We start from the raw sequence: 20,806 nt of genomic DNA on the forward strand, positions 1-20,806 counted from the left end.
ACCAGCTTTCGCACTTGCCCTCCGAAGTCCCCAGGGCACATGACCTTCCTTTGGTGCATCAGGGCTCAAAGTGGGGCCACTGCCAGTGGCTCTCTGCCACCCCAACCCTCTCTTTCCCTTCTGCCATCTCTGCCCCGTGCAGCTGGCGGGGGGGCCCGCTCCGCACATGTGCTGGATCTGGAGGCTGAGGAGGAGAGGACACGGCTATGTGATGACCGCTTGGGGCTGGCCAGTCGCGAGCTGCTGTTGCAGTAAGAGCCTGGCTGTGGCCTTGGGGGTGAGACCAGCCCACCTCTGGGCTGGCCGCTTGGTATCCACCTGGGAGTGATCGAGGTGTAGTACCAGATGACAGGGTCTGTGGCCCAGCTCGGGCAGGTCATGCAGTCCCTCTTACAGGCCCTCTGGGGTCTCACCATGCTGGATGGAGGGCTCTCTCCCAAGAGGGTCACTGCAGGGCCCACAGCCTGGGATCTCCCCTACCAAGCTGGTGGCTCCAGGATCCCTTAGTGTCAACCATGGTGGACCTGAGCCCCGTGATCTTACAGGGACAACAAAGACCTCGTGGACTTCTCCCGGATGCACCCATCCAGCAGCTGCCCCGGAGACCTGGCCCCCCACCTCATGATGCAGGGCAGCCAGCTGAGTGGGGACCCAACCCCCCACCCCCACCCCGCGCACCCCCCCTGGCTGCCCCGCACCCGCAGCCCTTCCTTATGGATGGGGGGACACTCCTACGGTCAGTGCTGTGGTCATGGGGAGCTGGCCTGGGGTTGACTGAGGTCCTCTCCTGACCTCTGTGCCCTCCCTCAGGTCTGGGGCACCCCGCCCTACACCAGAACCTGCCCCCGGGCTTCCCTGCCTCTGTAGCCGGCCCTGTGCCCTCCGTCTTCCCCCTCCCCCAGGACACCCCCACGCAGCTGGTCATCCTGCCCTCAGAGCCCACACCCCACAGTGCCCCCCACACGCTTGGTAAGGCCCTGGCCCAGGCTGCCTGCCTGTGGGACTGTTGGGAGGAAGGGCAGCCTTTGGGGACAGTCAGGGTTCAGGAGGCAGCCATGAGCCAAGTGAGCTTAGGACTGTGGCAGGAGCTGAGGAAGGCTCACCCTGGCTCAGCCAATGTCTGCCCTGGCCCTGCCCACAGCCGATGTCATGGACCAGACCTCGCTGTGGCCCACCATGTATGGGGGCCGGGGCCCTGCCCCCCACATGCAGCACCCAGGCCAGCTCCCTGTCTACTCACGCCCCCAACTCCTGCGACAACAGGAGCTCTATGCCCTGCAGCAGCACCAGGAACAGCAGCATCAGCAGCCACGGGCTGCCCAGTTCCAGGTACCCACCCTGCAGCCACACCCAGATGGGACCTGGGCAGCCCAGACCCCTCCCTCCCAGCTTGGACCCAGCCTGGCCCTGGGATACCCCACACACCTCCCATATTGTTGAGCTTGAGCCTATCTGAGCCTGTCTCCTGGCCCTGACAGCGGAAGCCAGAGGACCACCCCCTGGAACTGGAGGAACCCACACAGGAGAAGGCCCTAAAGTCCACCCACAAGCCAATTGCCTTAACCCCCTCGGCCCAGGGCGCCCCCTCGCCTGCCACAGGCTCCACCAAGCTGCCACCTTGCTGCCACCCACCAACACTAAAGCCTCCAGCCAGCTGCCCCGCACCACCACCGCGGCCCAGCGCCCCGTGCACTTTATCCGTCTGCTCTGCCGGTAGCCCCGGGCCTGGCTCCAAGGTGCCCAGCACTAAGGATGAGAATGGGGACGCCCAGCAGCCCAGGGCAGGTGTCACCTCACTGGAACCAGGTAAGAGCGGGCAGGCTGGCCTGGCTTGGCCACTCGGCCCAGCCTTCCATGCCCACCCCAGTGTGCAGAGCTGAATCAGGTCTACCACTTGTCACTACAGGGGCTGCCCCTAGCCTCTAGGAGCCCCCATCAGGGTCGGGGCATTACACTTTCCCTCCATTCTCGCCCTCATTTCCTGGGGATGACTCATGGGAAGGGCACACAGTATCTTGGCTGCCTTCTTCCCAGTCCTTGGCAGATGGGTCAGAGGCCAGGCCCAGCTGGCCACTGCTGGGGTCTCTGGAGTGATGAGTACAGCTAGGGCTATGCAGGAGGAGGGAGCATGTCATTGGCCATCAGGGGCAAAAGATGAGCTTTACTGGGTCAGAGCTGAGGAGAGGCCCCTGCACCCCACATGCCCATCAGCCTATTTCATTCTCTCTGAATTAGGCTAAGAGTTTACATGGGAAACCCATGTGGCAAACATAAAACCCGTCCTAGTTTCACAATAAGAAGACTCAGCCAATGGTGTGGGGTTTTAAGGATTTTCCCCTTAGTTTTGTTTTTTGGGGTTTTGTTTGTTTTTTGTTTTTTGCTTTTTTGTTGCAATTAATGGGGTATGAAGCCTTAGGCTGCAGGCTTGCTCTGAGTCAGGGGAAACCCTAATTCAAGCATCATGTTTTAAGAGTCCCCCCCTTTTTCTGGTGACCCACACCATACCATACCAGAAATAGCCCTGAGGTCCTCGGGTATCTCTAGCAGCAGGAGGGGTTCGAGGCTGCCCTGCCTGGAAATCAGGCGCCTGTGCTGGCCCCTAATTATTGCGACACTTTCCCATGATCCCTGCAGACCTAGAGGGCTGGCCCCAGATCTCCCCTTCCCTAGCTCCCCAGTCTGTCCTGACCCTTGATCTCCCGTCTCTCTCCCACCTATTTCCTGCAGACCTGCCTCCTGGGTACACGCGCCCAGCAGCCACCACCAGCTTCTCCTCCTTGCCCTCAGACATGCACTCATCTGACCTCGAGGACCCCAAAACTATGCAAACCGCTGCCCCAGGGGCCCAGGCTGAGCCTATGAGGACGTTCCTGCCTAGGGAGCCACCCCCATGCAGCCCTGTGAGCCTGGAAGGGCCTGGGCTGCTCTTGGGGGCCAAGGAGGCCACCCAGGACCTTGCCACCACCCCACACCCTGCCGAGCGGGGAGCCCAAGGGAAAGCAGTGGACCCTAGCCCACTTGAAGGGCTGCGAGAACTGCAATGTGAGGTCCTCCTCAATGGAGGGGGCTCCGAGGCCGACATCCAGGCTCATTCTACTCAGGGAGGCGCGCAGGAGGAGAGGAGCGAGAAGGAGGGAAGGGAGGAGGGGCACCAAGGGTCCTCACTGGAGGCATCCCCTCAGGCCCCAAAACAGTGGGCAGGGAGCCCGGGAACCCTGGGTGAGGAGGGGGAGCAGCTAGCCCCTGCAGAGGCCAAGCTGGAGGACCCAGAGGAGGAGCATCATGGGTCTGCTGCTGACCACAGCACCCCAGCCAGAGCACTGTCGGGCTTGGATGCCCTGGTGGCTGCCACCATCGACCTGGGGGACCTGCCGAGCAGCAGCCTGCTGGACCCTCAGCCCCCAGTGGTCTCCAGGTCCCCCAGCACAGCCACCCTGCCCAGTAGCTCAGGGATTCATGGGATTGCTCTGCTCAGCGAGCTGGCCGACCTGGACCTTCAATGGCAAAGGAGTGAGCAGGCCATACCAGGTAAGTCCTAGAGGACGCTGCCACCCTTCCTCTGCCCTAGGAGTTGGGCTCATAGGCCCTGGCTCTGCCTCCCTTCAGTGTGGTGGGCCCAAGGGAGTGTCCCCTTCACCTCCCACCCATCGTCCTTGGAAGTCAGGCAGGTGCTAAGGGCAAATCCACCACTGGCGATGGCCTAGCCACTTACTAGCAGGGTGCTTGGGCACAGGAGTGCACCTTTTGCTGCTGTGAATGAGTCGCTAAGCAGCTGGCTGGTTCCCATGGCACTGTCTCAACTTCACATGTGAAGATGTCATGGTCCACCAGGGTGAGGTTGTGGAACTGAGGTCTCACAGTGCGGGCAGGGATGTCTCTGTCTGTCCATATGTGCCAGGCCTGCTCCACCATGGGGCTTATAGCAGCTGGCCCTGGGCCTGTAGGGTCCAGCTGAAGACACAGCAGCCCTCACTCAGACCTGGAGAGGGGCACGAGGCTGCCATCAGACAACCCCAGTCAGGAACCCCATGTGTCCCACCAGGGCTGAGGGGCCAGACACTCTTGGGCTCCCCACATACCCAAGAGCCCCAAGGACAGGAAAATGACAGGGGGCCCTAACCAGGTCTCTGCTTAGCCCCAAGAGGACCCTAACAGATCTCCCCTGCTTCCGCAGCTGCTCACCTACAAAGCCCTTCCTTCCTGTGGCCATCTTCCTCTTGGCCCCCAAGGAAGCCCTTCCTTGGGGGGGCACACCCCTGCCAGGCTTGTCAAGTGGATATTTACAGAAAATCTAAAAAGTCCCCAGGGCTCAGTCACTTGTTTTCCTGAGCTTAATGCTCACCACCTCAGCTGCCAAGCTCTACCACCTTGCCTATGGCAGGATGAAGTGAATCTTCTTCCGAGGCCAACTTCCCCGAGACCTCCGTATCACTCCTGTGCTGGGGCTGCAGAGCCAGGCCGCTGGCTGTACCTGGACAGGAGTTGCTGCTAGGCAGGACTGTGCACTTTCTACCCTTAGGGTGCACCCAGGAGGGACTGCTGGGGTGGGCATTCAGCTGCACCCTAGGGGCTTGCATGGACCTCCAGGCCACGTATGTGGGAAGGCAGGTGCGAGCTTCCAGGGACCCACCATGGAAGGGGGTGCCTAGGAGATGTCAGGTGCTGCATATGTGTGGCCAGAGCAGCCGGTCTGCTGGACTGGGGCCCAGTCATTGAATAAATACATATAGACCACGTGTTCGTGATGGGAAGTCTCATGGCATAACCCAGTGTGGGTGTTATAAGTGTCCAATCCGGCCACCAGGGTGTGTATGACAGGAGTCAGTCACAGCAAGCTACCAAAGCTCTATCCCCTCCCTAACCTCTGCTCCTGAGCCCCTGGGCCCCCATCCTTTCCTTATCCCAGTTAATGGCCAGGTCTCGTGCAGCTGCTCAGATTGGAGATGTCCCTGCAAGTGCAGTGATCTCTTTGGCTAAATTAGGTAAGCCACATCCTGTACCAAGCAGCTGGATTCTTACAGAGGGAAAGTGAGGAGAGTCCTGCGGGTGGGGCCAGATAGAGCGCAGGGAGTGGGGCATGGAGCCTGAGGGTGGGACCTAGGGGATGGGGCATGGGCCCAGGGGGCAGGGCATGAGCCCAGAGGGGACAGTCGGTGGCCCAAACCTACCCCCAGGCCTTGCAGAATCATCTTTGAGGCCAAGTGGGGGCTGTGCACCCGTGGTCTGTAAGTATAGGGAAGGCATGGGGGCCTCTGACTGATAGCAGTGACCCCCAAAGACCAGGAGACCTGGGACTTTTCACAGAAATGGACTTGCAGATGGGCCTCCTTGGCTGCTGAGAAGGGCAACTCAGCTCACTCCAGTACCTGCCCTTCTCTACCATGCCCTGTCTCTAGAGCTAAGGGTTTCCTATGTTGGAAGTCTGTGGCTTTGGTCCAGGACGTGCTCGTAGAGGTCTGGGCATCTACTTTCTACTCCTCTGGACACCTTCTGGCTTCTTAGCATGGCCTTGGGGGTGAATTAAGCCCTGGTCCCTGCTCTCTGCCTCCTCACCTTGCATGGGGCATCCTGGCCCTAGCACTTGAGAAGTGTCTGCTGGTCACTTTTTACTTGCCCCTTGGCCTGGGGTTGCCAAGTGTGTCCTCCAGCTTGGGCTCAGGTTGGCTCACTGACCAGCACCCTCTACCCACAGAGCCAGGTTCCTTTCAGCGGAGGGTGGAATTTCTAAGCTCCTCCCAGGGTCAGTGTCACCAGGGCTCTCCCCTGAGGGCATTGGTGTTCTCAGGTGCCCCAAGGACACTACCACCCCCATTCTGACCCCACAGGGGCCCTCCTGGTCTGCTCCCTTTCCTGGACGTGACCACCTAACATCAAATTGTCTGGCCCTGTGACCCTTGTGGATATCCAGTGGGATCAGCCTATGGCGCCCAACCTGACCCCCTGAGGTTGGCCCCTCTGCTAGGGCCATGAGTATCCTTTCCAGACCTCTTGTCAGAATGGGCACCACACTTTGCTAGCTGGAGCTCTGCCCCACATTGGGCCACATATACACACACACACATACATGGGCTGTAACACCAGTTTCACTGTTCCAGGATTCTTCTTTTTTTTTTTAACAGTCTCATTTTGTCACCCTTGGTGTGGTGCCATGACATAATAGCTCGATAGCTCATAGCAACCTCAAACTCTTGGGCTCAAGCAATCCTCCTGCCTCAGCCTCCCAAGTAGCTGAGACTACAGGCACCCTTCACAATGCCCGGCTATTTTTTTTTTTTTTTTTTTTAGAAACAGGGTCTCACTCTGGCTCAGGCTGGTCTCGAACTCCTAAGCTCAGGCATTCCACCTGCCTCAGCCTCCCAGAGTGCTGGGATTACAGGCGTGAGCCACTGTGCCTGGCCCAGGATTCTGTTCTTGCCAGTCACTGTGAGGACAGCCCCCACCCACCATACCCCAGCCTAAGGCCCAGGGGCACACGGCCTCCCCTGCCACCTACCTGGGGTCATCTGTGTCCTGCCCTGCCTGGACAAGGGGCATGCTGGAGTGTTCTCTACCTAGGGAAGGATGAGGAGGAACCCAGCACGGCTTTTGGGGCCTGGGTGGGTGCAGGGGAGTGGTTATGGGAGGGGACAGGTGGAAGAACATGGGTGCCCTCTTGGGCTAAGGCTGTAGCTTGAGCCAGGTCCAGCCTCCATCGGCTGTAAACACACCGTTGTCGCTATGTGGGGTAGGTGGAGGGAGTGGACTGCTGATGGGATGGACAGATGGTGGAACGTGATGCTGGACAGCAGCCCCTGGAGCCACCTGCAGTTAGAGAAGCCTAGAGGCTTGTGCCTACAGTGTCTGCCCATGTGACTTTAAACTTGGTTCATGGTTGAAGCCTCAGTGTCCTAAGCCCCAGTGTCAGCTGTGACTGTTCTAAAGCCTTTCACACCACCGTTGTGTCTCTGAGGCCCTTAGAGCCTGTGTCAGTCTCGGGGCTGCAGTGTAACGTTGGACCTCCAGGCCTCTGATGACCTTTCCACTAGCAGCTGTCACATGAGTCTCGCTTTACTTCCATGCTTTGGCTCTGCCTGCTTCTCTAAAAGGGTGGGCCCAGCTCCAAGGTCCTGTGTCCCCTCAGCAGGTCCCTCCCTATAGCCATGAGGATTCTCTGTCACCTAGAGTAGAGGGGAGTCAGCACCCGCCCTGGTGCCCATCTCGCTCCTCCTGGAGGCCCTGGCCCTTGTCCTTGCTCCTCATATCCTGGGAAACTGGGCAGCTTCAGGGCCAAGCTGAAGTGTCCGTTGGAGGGGCAATGTGTGCCCACCTGCATCCACCCTGACCTTCCCATCCCTCTGCAGAGGAGGAGGAGGATGTGCTGGCCTTCAACCTACAGCACCTGGCTACACTAGCCACAGCCTGGTCCCTGGTGGAGGCCGCTGGCCTGGACAGCCCCACTGCCTCAGCACAGCCCTCCACTGGACAGCCCTGCAATGTCCCCCGGCTCACCCCACGCATGCAGATCCTGCAGCGCAAAGACACCTGGGCCCCCAAGACCAAGCCTGTGAGTGGGTGCTGCTGCCACGCAGCTGGGGTGTGCAGGGTGGGGGCCTGAGCGCCAGGCTGCCCCACTAGCCCCATCCGGGGCCTTGGTCTGGCTCACAGCCTGTGCCTGGCCCACCAGGTGTGCCCACTAAAGGCTGCCATTGACCGGCTGGACACACAGGAGGTGGAGATGCGCATGCAGCTGGCAGAGCTGCAGCGGCGCTACAAGGAGAAACAGCGGGAGCTGGCCCGCCTGCAGCGCAGGCATGATCGCCAGTATGTGGGGCTGGGCGGGCGGAAGGCCGGGTGCAGCCCCACCCCACATTCCCCACAGGCCCACGCCCCACTCTGCCTGCTTGCTGGCTGCCTGTGGCTGCCTGTTATGAGGCTGAGGGGAGGCGTTCTGCCAGCACAGAAACCAAGTGGGGATTCTGTAGAAGGCCCAGAGCAGAGGCTGGTCCACAGGGTGGGGGCCTGTGGGGGGAAGTAGCAGAAAGGAACTGAGAAGCCAGAGCAGGAGCAGCAGGGATGGTGGGTGCAGCCTTGATTAGTGTGGTGGCAAGAGGTGGGGTGCACCTGCCTGGCCCTCTGTCTGCAGACCTGGCTCCTCAAGCTATGTTCTGGGAACACCTGTCCCCAGCCCAGCAGCCCCCTGCGGGCAGTGCCTACTGCAGGGATCCAGGGTGGACAGGAGCCTCTGACTGCCCCTCCTCTGTTCCCTAGGAGAGAGGAGAGCTCTCGGAGCCCTGCACGGCGGGGGCCTGGCCGGCCCAGGAAGCGCAAACACTCCAACTTGCTTCCTGCCCTGCGGCCTGGGAGCCAGCTAGCCAGGACTGATAGCAAGAAAGTCAAGTGAGTCCTGGATTTGGGGCCACCACAGGGCATCATGGGTGGTCTCAGGCTAGCCAGGGGCCTTGAGGGCTAGGCAGCACGGTCTAGGCTCCTCTCTGGCTGCCTGCTCTCTGGACTGCTGGAGCCCCTTTCATACCTTCTCTGAAGGTCAACACTCCCCATCTCAGAACGCTGGGCTGCTATGAGTGACCAGTGGACAGAGCACTGCTCTAGGGCAGGCCCTGAGTCAGGGGCCCCTCCCTTGGCCAGACCCTTGGTGCTTGGCACCACCATGGGCCAGTCTCCTTGGGAAGCCACAGCTCCCTAGCTCGGCCATACCAACTCCATACTCCGGTGTGGCCAAGGCTGTGGCATTACCCCCACTGGTGCCCCCACCCAGCCCCCTTGAGTACGAGGCGGCGTTGCGTAAAAGCCTCTTTATCTGCACCGTATAAAGCCGTTGGTCACGCTGCGGTGCTGCTCACGGCTGCTGCTCAATGTTATTATCCATTACCCGCCCGGCGCAGTCGTTGGCGCACTCCCGGGCCTGGTATAATTGTCCTTCTCGGCTACAAATTGCCTCTCCCGGCAGGCCCATTTGCATAAATCCTCCGTGCTCCTCCAAACACGATTGGCGCGCGCGCGTACGCACTGCATCAATCCTGATGATTTGGTAATAATAGTTAAATCGGCACTAAATGGTTCCTTCAATTAAGGCAGAGGCAAAAAATTAATCTCAGGGCTTTATGTCACAAAACATTAGCAAATGCAGAGGTTACAGAGAGGAGGAGAGGGGGTGCTCATGGGCTGTGGGTGATGGGAGGGTTCACCATATGGCTCCCCCCTGCCCCGCCCCAAGATGTCCCTCTGCCCTGTCCAGTGTCACCTGGCATGGGTCTCCAGGGCTCTTCCTTTGAGAACCAGCCAGCCCTGTGGGCGTTCCTGGGCAGGATGGGGTCCCTAGAGGCTGAGTCTGTTCCCAGGAGGCTGTGTAGGCCCTGCCACCCTTCCCCAGCCAGGCTGGCAGGGCCGCCTGTGCCATGCCAGAGCCCACCTGGCACAAACTCCAGCCTGGAAGCCACTTTCTCCCCCTGACTCTGAGAAAGCAGGCCTCCGCTGAAAGGGCTCCCTGCCTGGACAGGGTCCTTCCGCCTCTCCCTCCTCTGGCCCACGCTTATCCCAGCCTTGGAGCCCTATGGGGCCCCGTGCTGCTGGCTGGCAGTTGGGCCCAGGGAACAGGCCTCCTACTTGCAGGAAGTGGGAGGGACTGGAGCTGGGGCCAGGACCTTGCATGGGCTGCAGGACCCTTGGTAGCTTCCTGCCTGGCCACCTCTCTGGTCAGGAAGGTGAAAAGGGATGTGTGACCACATAAGGCCAAGGGTGGGCTGGGCCTCTCAGCTTGTGTGTGTGTGTGACTCGTTTTCATGAGCAGCCTGAGCTCAGCCTGCATGTGGGGGAGGCCAGCCCGCAGTCCCTGTCTGGCCAGGGATAGGCAGATGAGCCTCTGCAGCCTCAATTTCCTCATGGGAAGTTGGGGTGAGGGGTAGTGTATTATGCACCTGGCATTTGAGGATGTGGGGAATGTAGGCTCTATGCAGCATAGGGTAGAGCTCCCCCACCAGGTGGGGATTCCAGGAGGTGAGAGTCAGGCAGGGTGTATTCCAGCGTGTCTGCTCTGCAGGCAGCAGCTGGGCCTATTAAGTTGACCCTCCCCAACCCCTAGCCTGGGGGGACAGCACACCCATGAGGCATGGGGAACTGAGGCTCTGTCTCAGCCACTTCCCAGGTTCTGTCTGGGAGCTAGGCAGGGGAGACAGGGTGTCCTCCCTGGAGACCTGTGTGGAGGGCAAGGGATAGCATTCCCAGGAGGATCTGAACCTGGCGGTGGGGTCCTTGAGGCCCCTACCCCACCCTGCCCCATGGGATTCAGGCTTAACCATCCTCTTCCTACAGAGCAGAGATGTTAGGAGTGGACCCTGTTCTCACAGACCTGCCCAGTGTCTTCTGTTCTTGCCTGGTAGCGTCTGGCCTTGGGCAGTTACCAAGGCCCAGGCCTGCACCTGCATAGTCCCCATCCAGCCTTATAGAGAGAGACAACATCCCTGTCTGTTTTCCAGGTGGAAAGACTGAGGCCATGACCCCTGCTCACATAGGGCTGCCTCCCAGGGAGCCAGGGCCCTCACCAGGCCCTGCCACCTGGCCTTTGGTCACCATGACCATGACAAGAGACCTTCCTAGAATGGTAGAAGGATGGGGTACAAGAAATAGAAATGTCCCCACTCCCAGTACAGCCCAGAAGGGGTGGAGACATATAGCAGCTTGGGCTGCGGCAGCTGGTGGTCAGCAGGTTCCCAGGAAGCCCACCACTGGCTCTGCACCCCTGAAGCAGGTCCCTCCATGGGGTGGAGGTGCCCCTGGGGGTAAAGGATCCGCCCTATGACTCACTGTCAGAGGGGCATCCAGGAGCCATAGCACCCGTCTCAGCCCTGCACCCATACTGCCCCCCGACTCACCCCCCAGGGCAGTGCGTACCAGCCTGAGCCGACTCTGCGTGGAGATGCGGGGAGGCGAGCGTGAGCCCACCCAGAAGCGGCGCAGACTGGAAAAAAGCATCTACTCAGGCCTGCAGGCCACCTCTGTGGTGAGTCCCATGGCCTCGGCCTACCCCAATCCTCTGCTGACACCCAGCTGTGCGCCCCACTGCTCAGATGAGCAAGCCAAGCCAAGGCTGTGAGCTTCCCGTTCCCCCACAGCAGCCAAACCCCTGAACCCACTGGTCTGGTAAGGGGCTGTGAGTCCTCAGCACACCTGCAGGCGGGTCCCCTTGGCAGCTGGCCCTCTCCTGCTCCAGGGCACTCCTCCCACCTCTGCCCTCTGCTCCTTCTACCACACATGTTTAGCAGAAAGGCTGTGCTGGAGCCAGGGCCTGGGAGTTGGAAAGCAGCATGCACGGCCAGGGCGCACCTGGCATGGTGGGTGGGCTCCCTGTTGGCCTTCACCCTGCTTGTCTGCCCAAGTCAGGGGTTCTTCTGTCCAGGATGCCCTGCTCTCATCCCTCCCCATTAAAAAAAGCTCACAGCTGGGCCTCCTGTTACCCACAGCAGGCAGTGGGTGGCCCGTGTCCCCAGGCTGGACTTCCCCTCAGTCCCTTTTTAAGGGCAAGAGGCCAGGCTGGAGCAGCTCTGAATGCAGCTGTCACATCCTGTTCACAGGAGAAGGCACGATGCAAGCAGAGCAGTGGCCAGAGTGGGCTGGTGTCTTCAGTGGCCCAGAAAGCAGCCCGGCTGAAGCCAAAGGTCAAAAGCAGGGGGCTGCCCACGGGCCTCAGTCCCTTCCAGCGGGTAGAGGTCAGCCCAGAGGGCCGCATCCGTAAGGAGCTGTCCCGAAACAAGAGCACCAAGGCCCCAGGGGCAGCCCGGAACCCACAGCCTGAGGGCGACAGCAGCAGGGAGCTGCCCAGGTTCCCCATCCAGCCGGTTGGGGTCTCATCCCATGAGGCAGGCAAGTTGTCAGTGTCGACAGCTACTTGGAGGGGCTTGGCAGGGCTCACTGGGTACAGTGGGCCAAGGAGGATCTCTCGACAGGCAGTCTGGGGAAGGAAGTGAAGGTCTCACAGAGGGAGACCCCTGTCCCCGAGGCAACACAGGGGCTGTCTGCGTGCTGCACCTCCACACTGGGCTGGGGGAGGAAAGAGGCCCCCACCCCGTTGCATCCAGGAAAACAGGGTTAAAAATAGCCCTCCTACTTGCTTTAGACTCCTTGGCAGGGGCAGGCCAGGCTGACCCCAAGGGCTTATCTAGCCCCCAGCAGACACACATCCAGAAACAGGAGCTTGGAAAAATACACACTTCCTCCTCCTCCAGCCCCTTCCCCTTGGAGGGGGGTCTCAGATGCCTGAGAAAGAACAAAGAGCGGGCTGCTTAAGGCTGGGGAGGCAGCAGTGGGCGTCTAGACCAGAAGAGGCCCAGCCCTTCCAGGGGGGCCCCATTGCCCAGGCAGTCAGAGAAGAGCCCGACCCCACCCCTGCCTAGACACCCTCAGCCGGTAGGCCCCAGGTTCCTAATAGCCCGTAGAGCAGCCCAAGGGCGACATTGATAGGACTCCATTCACAGCCTCCAACAGACCCACCACAGTTGCAGGTGCTTCCCACCCCACCCACCACCCTAACACTGCAGACTATCAAGTGGACTCCTCTGCCTCTCTCCCAGGCAGCGGCTATGATAGTGAGGACTGCGGGACTCTCTTGGGGACAGAGGCACCACCCAGGGAGCCTGGGCTGGTGCTGCACACGGGGCCCGGCGTGGCTGTGCTGGGGCCCTCACCGTCCTCCGTGGTCAAGATGGAGGCCAACCAGAAGGCCAAAAAGAAAGAGGAGAGGCAGGGCCTGCTCGGTAACCAGGGGCGAGGGCGGCCCAGCTCAGCCTGGTAGCTGGGACTCTGCAGCCAGACCCCTGCCACAGTTGCCCTTCCTCCCACAGGGGCCTGCCGCCTATCCAGCCCCGAGGGGGAGGTGAAGATCAGGAGGCGGACGGGGAAGACAGAGGCCAAGCGGGAGCGGGCCCCAGGGCGGAAGCTGTCAGGAGCACCAGCCAAGAAGAAGGCCAAGGGTGGCCTGCATGCAGAGCCAGGGGCCACCCCCAGCAGGGACACCCTCTTCAGCCCCTCCAGGGCCTTTGCCTGCCGTGAGGAGGGCAGCAAGCTGGCTAGCGAGCGTCTAAAGAGAGCCACTCGCAAGAGCACAGTGCTACAGCCAGTGCTGCGGGTAAGGCAGGAGGGTTCCTGGGGTCACAGCAGGCTCCTAGGGTCATAGCTGGCTCTCCAAGGTCACAGCACCTGGATTTCAGGCCCTTATTCTGGGTGCCCCCTGGGAGAGGCCCAGGCTGCAGTCCCACATGCTTCCCCCAATCACTGGGTCAGCCTGAGTCATACCTGGGCGACTGTGGGCAGGGGCTTGTGGCCACCCTCACCTTGGCCCTTCTCTGCCCACTCCCATGCACAGCAGAAGAACGGGGCCCTGTCCATCGCTCTGGCTGCCCGCAACGCCAAGGCCATCCTAGGCAAGGGCAAGAAGCTGGGCAAAGCAAAGGGCAAGACAGTCCGCAAGCAGGTAGCACCCCTGACCCCACCCCAGAGCTAGCCAGGCCACCCTGCCCCCCACATGCCTGACCCCCCTGCCCCCCAGGGCAAGGGCCAGGCCGTGAGCCGTCTGCTGGAGAGCTTCTCTGTGGAGGATGATTTCGAGTTTGACGACAACAGCAGCTTCTCAAATGAGGAGGAAGAGGATGAGGAAGCAGCCAGTGGCCCACTGAGCATAGAGCAGAGTGCTGCCCTGGGTGAGCAGCGCTGGGAGGGCTCAGGCTGCCTGGGGGGCCGGTAGGTTGGGCTGACTGCTGATGCCTGCCACCTGCAGCGCGCTCCTGTACCATCCACAAGGAGGACCTGCAGGATGGGCTGCCGGTGCTGATCGCCAAGGAGGACAGCCTGCTGTATGCAGGCAGCGTTCGGACCCTGCAGGCGCCCGACATGTGAGCCCAGGCGAGGGCGGGCGGGAGTGGGCCTGGCGGGCCTTGCCGTGCCAAGACCCTCATGCCCTGCCTTTACCTTCGCACAGCTACAGCATCGTCATCGAGGGTGAGAGGGGCAACCGGCAGCGGGTCTACTCACTGGAGCAGCTCCTGCAGGAAGCGGTGAGGCCTGGCTGCCCGGGCAGGCTCTGGGGCACCCCAACAGGCCCTCCTTCCTGCTCACAGCACTGCTCACTGGTCCCTGCAGGTTCTTGATGTGCGGCCGCAGTCTAGCCGGTACCTCCCGCCCGGCACTCGGGTCTGTGCATACTGGAGCCAGAAGTCCCGCTGTCTATACCCGGGAAACGTGGTCCGAGGTACGCTGTCCTTACAGTCCAGCCTCCAGGCCCTCCTGTCCCAACCCTCCCTGCCTTGGAGGCCATCCTGGGTAGAAACAGCTCTCTGCTTAGACTGAGCAAGATAGCAGTCAGCCCCCTACATTTGCCATGAAAGTGAGGGGTGCATGGCACAGGGAGAGAAGGATAGGCGCAGAGGGGCCGGACCCCCCACTACTGGGATCACCAAATCCATCACATGGCACCAGCTCCCCTAGGGCAAAACCTCCAAGGCAACGGTCTGAGGAGGGAAGGTGAAGGCCCATATGGAGTGGCCCAGAGGCTTGGTGGGAGGCAGGAAGTGGCCGAGTTAGGCCAAGGTTGTGGGCATGCTGGCTGCCAGGGCAACTCCAGGGCAGAAGGTCTCAGAGCCCTGGAGTCCACCTCTGCCCTCCTAGTCTGGGTGCGGCAGCCCCCGTCTCTGGCCAGCTGTGTGCTCAGGTGCACCACCCACAGGCACCTCTGGTGATGAGGAAGAGGACCTGGACTCTGTGGTGGTGGAGTTCGACGACGGGGACACAGGCCACATCGCTGTCTCCAACGTCAGGCTCCTGCCCCCAGATTTCAAGATCCAGTGTGAGCACCCCAGGCCCTATTGGGGGACTCCTGCCTGGACCAAGGTCCAGACAGGCTCCCAAGAAGGGAGGGCAAGAGTTGGTGGTCACTGTGCCACTATGGTCCTAAAGCCCCTCTTCCCATGTGTCTGCAGGCACAGAGCCCTCCCCAGCCCTGCTGGTGTCCAGTAGCTGCCGGAAGACCAAGAAGGTGTCCAGCGAGGCCCCCCCACCCAGCAAGGCCACCGCCCCCCGCCTGTCCCCCAAAGCACAGGACAGCTCTGAAGCCTCAAAGCCCCTTGGGAAGAAATCCCTTAGTAAAGACAAAGCTGGTATTTGCAGGACTGCTGAAAACCGGGGTCAGGGGAGGCACCGTCTAGGGCATGGGGAGCCTAGTGGCACACGGGGAGGGAAGCACAGGGGCAGCTCTCTGTGCTCAGCTGGGGCTGACTCTCCCTGGCCTCCTCACACAGGCAAAACCGAACTCCTAACCTCAGGTGCCAAGTCCCCCGTGGGGGCCTCAGACCACTTCCTGGGCCGTCAGGGCAGCCCCCTGCTGAGCTGGTCAGCAGTGGCCCAGACCAAGCGGAAAGCAGTGGCCGCAGCCACGGTGAACAAGGGGCCGGGGGTGCTACAGAACCTCTTCCAGCTCAACGGCAGCGCCAAGAAGCTGCGAGCCCATGATGCTCTGTTCCCCGCGCACAGTGTGGCCACACCCGTGTTCGGCAACGGCTTCCGTGCAGACTCCTTCAGCAGCCTGGCCAGCTCCTATGCGCCCTTTGTCAGCGGGGCCGGCCCGGGCCTGCCCGGGGGTGCCCATAAGCTGCTTCGAGCCAAGAGGGCTGAGCGGGTGGAGGCTGAGAAGGGCGGGCGGCGAAGGACAGGCAGTGAGTTCCTGGTCAAGCTGGACCGGGAGGGCGTGACCTCTCCCAAGAACAAGAACTGTAAGGCACTACTGACTGGAGACAAGGACTTCAGCCCCAAGCTGGGGCGTACCCTGCCCAGCCCCAGCTATGCACACCCAGCCCTGGTGGGCAAGGACAGGAAAGTGCGGGTGCCTGTCCACCCGCTGCCCATGGGGCTGGCACTCCGCAAGTTCGCGGGTCAGGCTGAGTACCCCCTACCCTGTGACAGCGACTGCCACAGCTCCTACTCAGATGAGGATGAGGACGGGCCAGGGCTGGCCACTGGCATGCCCTCACGCTTCCTCGCCCGCCTGTCTGTGTCATCCTCTTCGTCTGGCTCCTCCACCACCTCCTCCTCAGGCTCCGTGTCCACCTCCAGCCTCTGCTCCTCTGACAACGAGGACTCGTCCTACAGCTCAGACGACGAGGACCCTGCCCTGCTGCTGCAGACCTGCCTCTCCCACCCCGTGCCCACCCTGCTGGCCCAGCCTGAGGCTCTGCACGCCAAGGGGGGTGGCCCCCATACGCACACTCAGCGCTGCTTCCTGTCCCGGCCCGCAGTGGCCTCGGGTGCAGGCGCCGGCCCCAGTGGAGGCAAATCCAGACTGAAGTGCAAGGAGGCCCTGAGCTTCTCCAAAGCCAAAGAGCTTTCCCGGAGGCAGCGGCTGCCCTCTGTGGAAAACCGGCCAAAGATCTCAGCCTTCCTGCCTGCCCGGCAGCTCTGGAAGTGGTCAGGGAACCCCACACAGGTAGGTGCTGGTCTCCTCGGCGGCTCAGAGCACGTGATGCCTGAGGAGGCCCAGCTGCCTCCCTCTTTTCGTATTTCTACAAAATGTGGAGAACTCAAGAATGAAAACTCTCCCCCTACCCAGCGAGTCCTCCCCGCCTGTGTGGGCACAGCAGCGGCTCTCACGCCAGGGTGCATGCCCGGCTTTGTTGGCACGGAGCCCCATCACTTGGCCATGTTGTGGGAGCATCTTTCTGCATTGGGAGGGCCAAGAGGACCCCAGTGTGGGGATGCAGGGTTGTGCTCTGTGGGTGCCATGAGGCAGCTCCTGTAAATGACACTGGGGAACATCCCAGCCCATGTCTCTGTCCCCAGATTGTTTAGTGTCACCCCAAATGCTGTGATTGGGGCACCGTGAACACCCAGGCATGGCCCCCTGCCTCCGGCACGGTGGCTATGGTAGCCTCCCTTCAGCTGTGGGCTGCTGTTTCTTGCCCTTGCGGATGTGGTCACACGCCTGTGCCTCGGCCACCCTGTGTGCACACACATGCAGGGCACATCCTTTCCTGGCCACCACCTGTCCCCAAGACCCCTCATGGCCCTGTCCCATGTCTCCCACAGCGGCGCGGCATGAAGGGGAAGGCGAGGAAGCTGTTCTATAAGGCCATCGTGAGAGGCAAGGAGACACTGCGTGTCGGGGACTGTGCAGTCTTCCTGTCCGCTGGGCGGCCCAACCTGCCCTACATCGGCCGCATCGAGAGCATGTGGGAGTCGTGGGGCAGCAATATGGTGGTCAAAGTCAAATGGTTCTACCACCCCGAAGAGACCAAGCTAGGCAAGCGGCAGTGCGACGGCAAGGTGAGCATGGCAGGGCAGGGACGGCAAGGTGAGCAGGGTCAGAGAGACAGTGCCACAGACCAAGCCAAGAGAGCACCACCAGGAGCAGCCTCCTCATACCCAGGGTGGCAGCCACATGGCCACACCTCCTACAGAGAGGGTGACAGTGTCACTGTGGAGGACTGTGACCGCAGCAGCGCTTAGCCCAGCAGGTGCATCACTTCTGGGCTCTGGAAGTCCCTCCCACCCACCTGGGCCCTCTATTCCCTGCCCATGGTGGGTGCAAGGCAGAATGGGGGTTCAAACAGTACAAATGGGTCCGTCTTTAGGGAAACAAGTGTTTCCCCAGCTGTGACAGCCCATTCGGGGGCCTGGCACTGGCTTCCCAGCCACACGATTGGTAGCTTGTCCAGTGACTATTGCAGGGCAAGGAGTCTTTCCCCAGGGACATGGGGGCTCACTGGCTGAGGCAGGCCACCAGCACCATGCGTACCTCACCCCACAGAATGCACTGTATCAGTCCTGCCACGAGGATGAGAATGATGTGCAGACCATCTCCCACAAGTGCCAGGTCGTGGGGCGCGAGCAGTACGAGCAGATGGCCCGGAGCCGGAAGCACCATAGCCGGCAGGACCTCTACTACCTGGCAGGCACCTACGACCCCACCACAGGGCGCCTGGTGACAGCCGACGGTGTGCCCATCCTGTGCTGAGCCCGCTTGGCAGCCAGCACAGAGCTGAGAGGTCAGACAGAGCCACGGAGGGACAGGCACGGGCAAGGCTCCCCCAGTGTCCATGGAAGGAGAGAGCTTCCCGGCCACAGAGCCCCGTCCATCCCCTCTGTTGCAGAGGGTCCTGCTGTGCCCCTACCAGGCTGCAGCCTGCCCCACTGGTGGGCCCTCTTGTTTTCCGCAGTTCACGAGAGATTAGAATCCAAGCCATATTTCCCTAGTACCTCCGACTGTCTCCCACCAGGGAAAGCAGAAATCAGGTGTGTTGTCTATTTATTTCTCTATGTAAATATTGTATTTCTGTGGGGAAGTTTTATGGAAAAAAGTGGGAAAGGATTTTTCCCCATCCAAATGACGAGAGTGCGTGTGTCTGTAGGGACTGTTTAGGGTTTCTTTGGAAATGCACTGTTCTCAGCCTCGCTGAGTTCCAACTGGGGCATCTGTGATGATAGAGGCAGCCTGGAGTGGGGGCAGAGGCCAAAGGCCATGGGAGGGTCAGGTGGACCCTCAGGGACATGCTCTAATCTCCTGGGGGCTGCTGTGTAAGAGGAAACTCACACTCGCATTTATTTCCTGTCAATACATCTCCTAGACAAGGAAGTCCTGGGCAGGGAGCGGTGATGAGGGCCCCACAGCCAGAGAGGGGTTTCTCCACACCACCTGCAGCCCAGGACCAGCCGGCCCCCAGCCGGAGTATGACAGCAGCCATGTGTCTCTTTACCTCTATTTAAAATGAAACAAATACAAACAAGTATTTTAAAGCATTGATTAGAAAAAAAGTTATGTTTTGATTTTATTTCTTGAATATTTCAACTTACATCTGATTTCAGCCAGTTTGTCTGAGGAGGAGTCATCCTCCCCCCAGAGCAGGGAGGGGCCGGCCCCTCACGCTCTCTGCCCTCCCTGGCCCCTGACTCAGTGGAAAGCAGAATGGCGTGAAGCTTCCTCACCCAAATGCCCTTTGCTGAGAGCAGCAGGACGGCTCTGCCCTCTCTGGGCTGGTCCATAGGCCCACTCAATCCATCTCCCCAAATAACATCGCCACTGCCCAAACCTCTAGCCACCATTGTTGGCCTGCTCAGAGCTTGGGACGATGGCAAGGCCTGGCTAAAGGTGTGGGGGACAAGGCTAGGTCTGCCATCGCCACCCTGGCCCTGGGCCCCAAAGATGTTTCTGGGCCTTCTTTGCAACCACCAGATGGCCTATTGTGGTAGTGCCTGGAGTGGACAGCAAGGGTCCCTCCTGACCGCCTGTACCCACACCCCAGACTCCGGTTCAGGGAGCACCACTGGGGCTCTGCCTCAGTAACCCCAGTAACCAAGGAGAACTTGGCATCCCTTCCCTTCTCCTTTGGCTGACAAGGACAGACAGGGCCAGCCGGACCGGCAGCCTGAGCCCTCGTCCTGAGAAAGGTGTTGAGAGCCCCTGGCTCCCCTTGTCTGTCTGCAATAGGCTCTCCTGGCCCACAGGGAGCTGCAGTAAAGTTCCCCCTGCTCCAGGTTGAGTTCCGTGTGAGCCACAGCCAGGTCTCTCAGAAGCACGGGTCATGGGGGCCCCACACCCCGACCCTGGGGCCTGTTACTTTTGCCTGCTGCTGGCCACCCAAGGGCCACTCATGGTGGCTGCACAGGAAACTTGAGGCAGGAGGGGTGACTTTGTAATAGGGGACCCCTGCACGTAGCTTCCTGCTCCTACCCTGAGTTTACCCTTTGTCTTGGCATGAGTGCAATATTTGCTCCTGGTGGGTGTCGGGAAGATGGCCAGCCATGGACCTGCCCAAGGCTGGGGAATCAGAAACAAGTCTCGAGAAGAAGAGCGCGGCTGGGCATGAAGGCCCAAGTCAGGGCTGTTTACCCCCAAGCACTGAGTAGGAGCCAGGAGGAAGGCCCTCCCTAGCAGCCTTGTCTCTTGTCCCTGTGCTGGGCTGCCCCATGTCCTGTAGCTTTCTCTTCCCCTTTCTCCTTTCTGTATGTGTATGAATGATGTGACCCCTGCCCTCTATTCGTGGTTAAACGTGGCGAAAGCACGATTCTTGTAAATGTGTAAACTAAGAGGATGGTTGGAATTTTTTTTCAATGTAAACACTAAAAACAAAACAAAAACACAAAAGTTTTATGGACGGCAAACTATGTAAAGGCATTTTAGTATTAAATTTTTTATTGATAACTTGCTTAAGAATAAATATATGAACTATTGTACAGGTTTTCCGAAGTCCAGAATCCTGACTATGCCAAGGGTCTGGCTGTGTCACACAGTCACTCCCTGGAGAGCCTCTGAGCTCCAGGGGTCTCTGCCAGAGTGTCTGTGTCCCAAAATGGCACTTCCGGACCTCCACACTCACCCCCTGCATTATCCTGAGAGGAGCACTGAGCCTTAGACCAAGAGGGGACATGTGACTAGGATGTGTTTGGTTGGCCTTAAGCCTGGAGCCCCCACGAACGTGAGGGCGCCTGTGACTCAGCTTGGTCACCTATCCAGCCTAAGCCAGTCCATGTGGCCGCAGTGGAGAGAAATAGGGAGCAGTCAGCCTCTGCAAAGCACATGAACAAGGGACAGGGTAGTCCCCAGAGCCCACTTGAGTGCTGTGGCTACCAGGAATGATTGCTTTTGGCCAGGGCTGGGTTTGAACCCACCACCTCTGTCATATGGGGCCGGCACCCTACAAATGATTGCTTTTGGACAGCAGCTGCCCTCCCAAGGGAGGCCATGATGAGACTCGGCCTGCAAACATTCTCCCACTGACAGTTATTCTGGGCATGACAGACAAACAGTAGTCCTGACTGGTCAGCAGAGCGCACA

At 60.3% G+C, this 20,806-nt stretch overlaps 1 protein-coding gene across 6 annotated transcripts in view; it reads left to right on the forward strand.

Moving 5' to 3' along the window:
• Nucleotides 1-20,210, forward strand: part of BAHCC1 (BAH domain and coiled-coil containing 1) — a 60,546-nt gene extending 40,336 nt beyond the window's left edge. For 5 of the 6 annotated variants that reach the window (XM_053569313.1, XM_053569314.1, XM_053569315.1 and 2 more), the window contains 22 exons: nt 143-251; nt 546-736; nt 811-969; nt 1,142-1,329; nt 1,479-1,806; nt 2,728-3,528; nt 7,341-7,543; nt 7,664-7,800; nt 8,248-8,376; nt 10,876-10,996; nt 11,568-11,860; nt 12,568-12,746; nt 12,834-13,117; nt 13,355-13,462; nt 13,538-13,688; nt 13,766-13,880; nt 13,967-14,042; nt 14,128-14,236; nt 14,711-14,830; nt 14,964-16,462; nt 17,062-17,298; nt 17,783-20,210. In XM_053569313.1, the coding sequence (XP_053425288.1) occupies nt 143-251; nt 546-736; nt 811-969; nt 1,142-1,329; nt 1,479-1,806; nt 2,728-3,528; nt 7,341-7,543; nt 7,664-7,800; nt 8,248-8,376; nt 10,876-10,996; nt 11,568-11,860; nt 12,568-12,746; nt 12,834-13,117; nt 13,355-13,462; nt 13,538-13,688; nt 13,766-13,880; nt 13,967-14,042; nt 14,128-14,236; nt 14,711-14,830; nt 14,964-16,462; nt 17,062-17,298; nt 17,783-17,989 (5,744 nt within the window). In that variant the 3' untranslated portion in view covers nt 17,990-20,210. The remainder of the gene's footprint in view (nt 1-142; nt 252-545; nt 737-810; nt 970-1,141; nt 1,330-1,478; nt 1,807-2,727; nt 3,529-7,340; nt 7,544-7,663; nt 7,801-8,247; nt 8,377-10,875; nt 10,997-11,567; nt 11,861-12,567; nt 12,747-12,833; nt 13,118-13,354; nt 13,463-13,537; nt 13,689-13,765; nt 13,881-13,966; nt 14,043-14,127; nt 14,237-14,710; nt 14,831-14,963; nt 16,463-17,061; nt 17,299-17,782) is intronic. The other variant, XM_053569317.1, reaches the window with a different exon arrangement.
• The last annotated feature ends 596 nt before the right edge of the window (nt 20,211-20,806 follow it).

The sequence above is a fragment of the Nycticebus coucang genome, chromosome 18 (genome assembly GCF_027406575.1).
Source record: "Nycticebus coucang isolate mNycCou1 chromosome 18, mNycCou1.pri, whole genome shotgun sequence".
Taxonomy (NCBI): domain Eukaryota; kingdom Metazoa; phylum Chordata; class Mammalia; order Primates; family Lorisidae; genus Nycticebus; species Nycticebus coucang.